Source organism: Terrapene carolina, unplaced genomic scaffold, assembly GCF_002925995.2.
Source record: "Terrapene carolina triunguis isolate 2854851 unplaced genomic scaffold, T_m_triunguis-2.0 Scaffold30482, whole genome shotgun sequence".
NCBI classification, from domain to species: Eukaryota; Metazoa; Chordata; order Testudines; family Emydidae; genus Terrapene; species Terrapene triunguis.
Window position 1 is genome coordinate 1 of NW_020694833.1, and position 3155 is coordinate 3155.

Below are 3155 nucleotides of genomic sequence, written 5' to 3' on the forward strand. Positions count from 1 at the left end.
GCCCCATTCCCTGCCCCCCTGAGCCAGCCAGTCCCCTGCCCTGGGGCTGGATCTGAGCTGGTGCCCCCTAGAGGGGAAGGGGCCTCTTGTCCCATCCCCCCCTCCCCCCCCCCCCCCCATAGAAAACCAAGGCACCTCAGGGACCGCTGGAGCCTTCTGCCCAGTCGGACAAGTCTCACCAGCGGGAGAAGCTGGAGCGCTTCAAGCAGATGTGCCAGATGTTGGAGCGGGTCAAGAACAGCAGCAGCTCCAGCTCCAGCTCCGACTCGGACTCGGACACGGACTCGCGGGGCTCGGAGGGCTCCAGTGTGGGCGGGGGCTCCAGCCGGGCCGCCTCGCCCGCCTCCCGGGCCCAGCGTCTGGCCGCCCTCGGCTTCAGCGCCAGCGAGGAAGAGGACGAGGAGGACGAGGAGGAGGAGGAAGGCCGCAACGGGGGCTCGGAGGCGGCCCGCAACGGCAAGCAGCCCAAGGGGCCGCGGGCGAACTGTCAGGAGAAGGAGAACCACCACCGGGCTGCCAGCAGGGGGGGCGAGCGAGCCAAGCAGCAGGCCGGGGGCCGGAAGGGCGGCCGGCCGGCCGGGCAGACAGGCCTGCACATGGTGGCCCGGACTCAGTTCCTCCAGTGGCCTCTGGTGCCCTCGCCCCCCAAGCCCCTGCTGCAGTTGGAGCGGCACGTGGTGCGCCCGCCCCCCGACAGCCCCGAGCCGGACTCACTGCCCCTGGACAGCGGCTCGGACCACGTCATGCAGCGCGACGTCTGGCTGGCCGTCTTCCAGCACCTCAGCTACCGCGAGCTCTGCGTCTGCATGCGGGTGTGTCGGACCTGGAGCCGATGGTAAGCGCCGGCGGGCAGGCGGGTGCTGGGGGACGCCGAGGAGCTACAATCCCCCCCGGCCCCTGTAGGGGGTGCTGTGGTGCTGGGAAGGGTGTTGAAGTACCCCACTGTGCCACTAGGGGGCAGGGTGAAGGCTGGCAAGCTGTAGGAACCCTGTGCACCACTAGGGGGCGCTGCGCTGCGGGGAGTGTGGGGGGCGCTTAGCAGGGGACGCTCTCCCCTGGCAGCCAGGGCTGGCCCTGATGCCCAAGGACGGCACTAGGGGGCGCTGTGTTGGAGTGGCCACGTTCCTGAGCCCTAACTGGAGTCTGGTATGGGGCTGTCAGGGACTGAAACGAGGGCTGGGTTTGCAGCCTGTGGGGAAGGAGAGTGTCACTGGGGGCAGGGGGAGGAGTGTGGGGCTGTGGGGGGTCCCTGGGCACAGGGTGTAGAAGTCCCATGGGACAGCAGGTCCTGGGAGGGTGGGTTGGGGGGCTGTGGGTCCCATGGGCGGGATGTGGGGTGATAGGTCTCTGGGGGCAGGCCGGGGGCTGTGGGTCCCTGGGGGGCAGGGGTGGGGCTGCGGGTCCCATGGGCGGGAGGAAGGGGTCCCATGAGCAAGACATGGGGCAGTAGGTGCTGGGGGGGGGGCCATGGGTCCCATGGGGCGCTGCAGGCTGCAGAGGGTGCAATGGTCTCTGTGGCCACATGGGGGAGCTGCAGGGTCGCGCTTTGCTGCCTGGGAACGAGGGCGGGGCCGGGTTACTGTACCGTATTGACTGTATTAGCGTATTGACTGTATTAGCGTACTGGCTGGAAACCAGTGCCTTTACCGTATTGATTGTATTAGAGACGGTGATGCCTGTTGCCCTCACTGTATTGACTGTATAAGTGGGGCCCTACTTGAGTTCTGGGATGCTTGTCCAATGCTTGCGGCTGAGTGGCGGCCAAGACATGGAAAGTCCCGGCAAAGTACTAACGGACCTTTATTAATGGCGGTAATTGGAAGAGCCGGAGAAGAGCGGCGTATTTCAGAGACATTGGCTGGAACAAGTATTATGTGATGCCGGCTGATTTATTTTTTTGATAACCAGATAGCTTGGTGCACCTATATTACAGTCATTAACGGGGGGGGGGGGGGCTGAGAGAGGGAGCCCCTGGGGGGGCCCACAGCCAGGGCTCCCGGCTGACAGAATTAGGGGTCGGCAATATCGCAAATCAAGTAGGGCCTTATATACCAGTATAGTGGGGAGAAGCTGGTATCCCTACCGTATTGATTGTATTAGACAAGGCGGCGGCTGGTGCTATTACCGTATTGGTTGTATTAGAGGAGGCAGGGCTGGTGCTATTTCTGTTACGGAATTAATACAATTTTACCGGATTCAGAGGCGGCGGCGGCGGGCTGGTGCTATTACCGTATTGATTGTATTAGTGCTCTAGGTGGAAGCTGTGCTAGACGGGATGACCGCGGGAACTTTTCCCGTGTTGATCGCATTAGGGCATAGGTGGGATGCTGGTACTGCTACCATACTGACTGTAGTAGTGGTGCTCTCTAAGTTTCTCCACCCCCGCCCCCCCAGGTGCTGTGATAAGCGCCTGTGGACCCGCATCGACCTGAGCCGCCGGAAATCGATCACCCCGTCTATGCTGAGCGGCATCATCCGCCGGCAGCCGGCCAGCCTCGACCTCAGCTGGACCAACATCTCCAAGAAGCAGCTCATGTGGCTCATCAACAGGCTACAGGGTAGGGGGTGCTGCTGGGAGCCCGGACTCCTGGGTTCTTTTCCCAGCTCCGGGAGGGGAGTGGGGCCTGGTGGCTCAGAGCCCGGGGGAAATGGGAGCCAGGTGCTCCTGGGTTCTCTCCCTGACGCGGCACCTCTCTGCTGCCCCCTGCAGGCCTGCGGGAGCTGGTCCTGACGGGCTGCTCGTGGTGCTCCGTCTCGGCGCTGAGCACCGCCAGCTTCCCCTCGCTGCGGCTGCTCGACCTGCGCTGGATCGAGGACGTCAAGGACTCGCACCTCCGGGAGCTGCTGCTGCCACCCACGGACAGCAAGCCAGGTGGGTACTAGGGGGCGCCGTGCCCCAGTGCAGCACCAGGGGGCGGTGTGCTGCAGAGTTCAGGGGTTCGCGGGGGCGCTGTTCCCCAGTGCGGCACCAGGGGGCGGTGTGCTGCAGGGAGCCGACCTGTCCCTGCTCCCCCAGGTCAGACCGAGAGCCGGGGCCGGCTGCAGAACGTGTCCGAGCTGCGCCTGTCGGGGCTGGACATCACGGACTCCTCGCTGCGCCTCGTCGTCCGCCACACGCCCCAGCTCGCCAAGCTGGACCTGAGCCACTGCAACCA

The 3155-nt window shown here is 64.7% G+C and overlaps 1 protein-coding gene across 1 annotated transcript; it reads left to right on the plus strand.

The window, feature by feature from the left end:
* Window positions 1-126: 126 nt before the first annotated feature.
* LOC113409176 (F-box/LRR-repeat protein 19-like) lies at window positions 127-3148 on the plus strand (the record flags this gene model as incomplete). The annotated part of the gene is made up of 4 exons (XM_026662811.1): window positions 127-835; window positions 2395-2558; window positions 2711-2872; window positions 3017-3148. Coding segments are annotated over exons 1-4 (1084 nt in total), but the record flags the coding sequence as incomplete, so codon positions are not given.
* Between the last annotated feature and the right edge of the window lie 7 nt (window positions 3149-3155).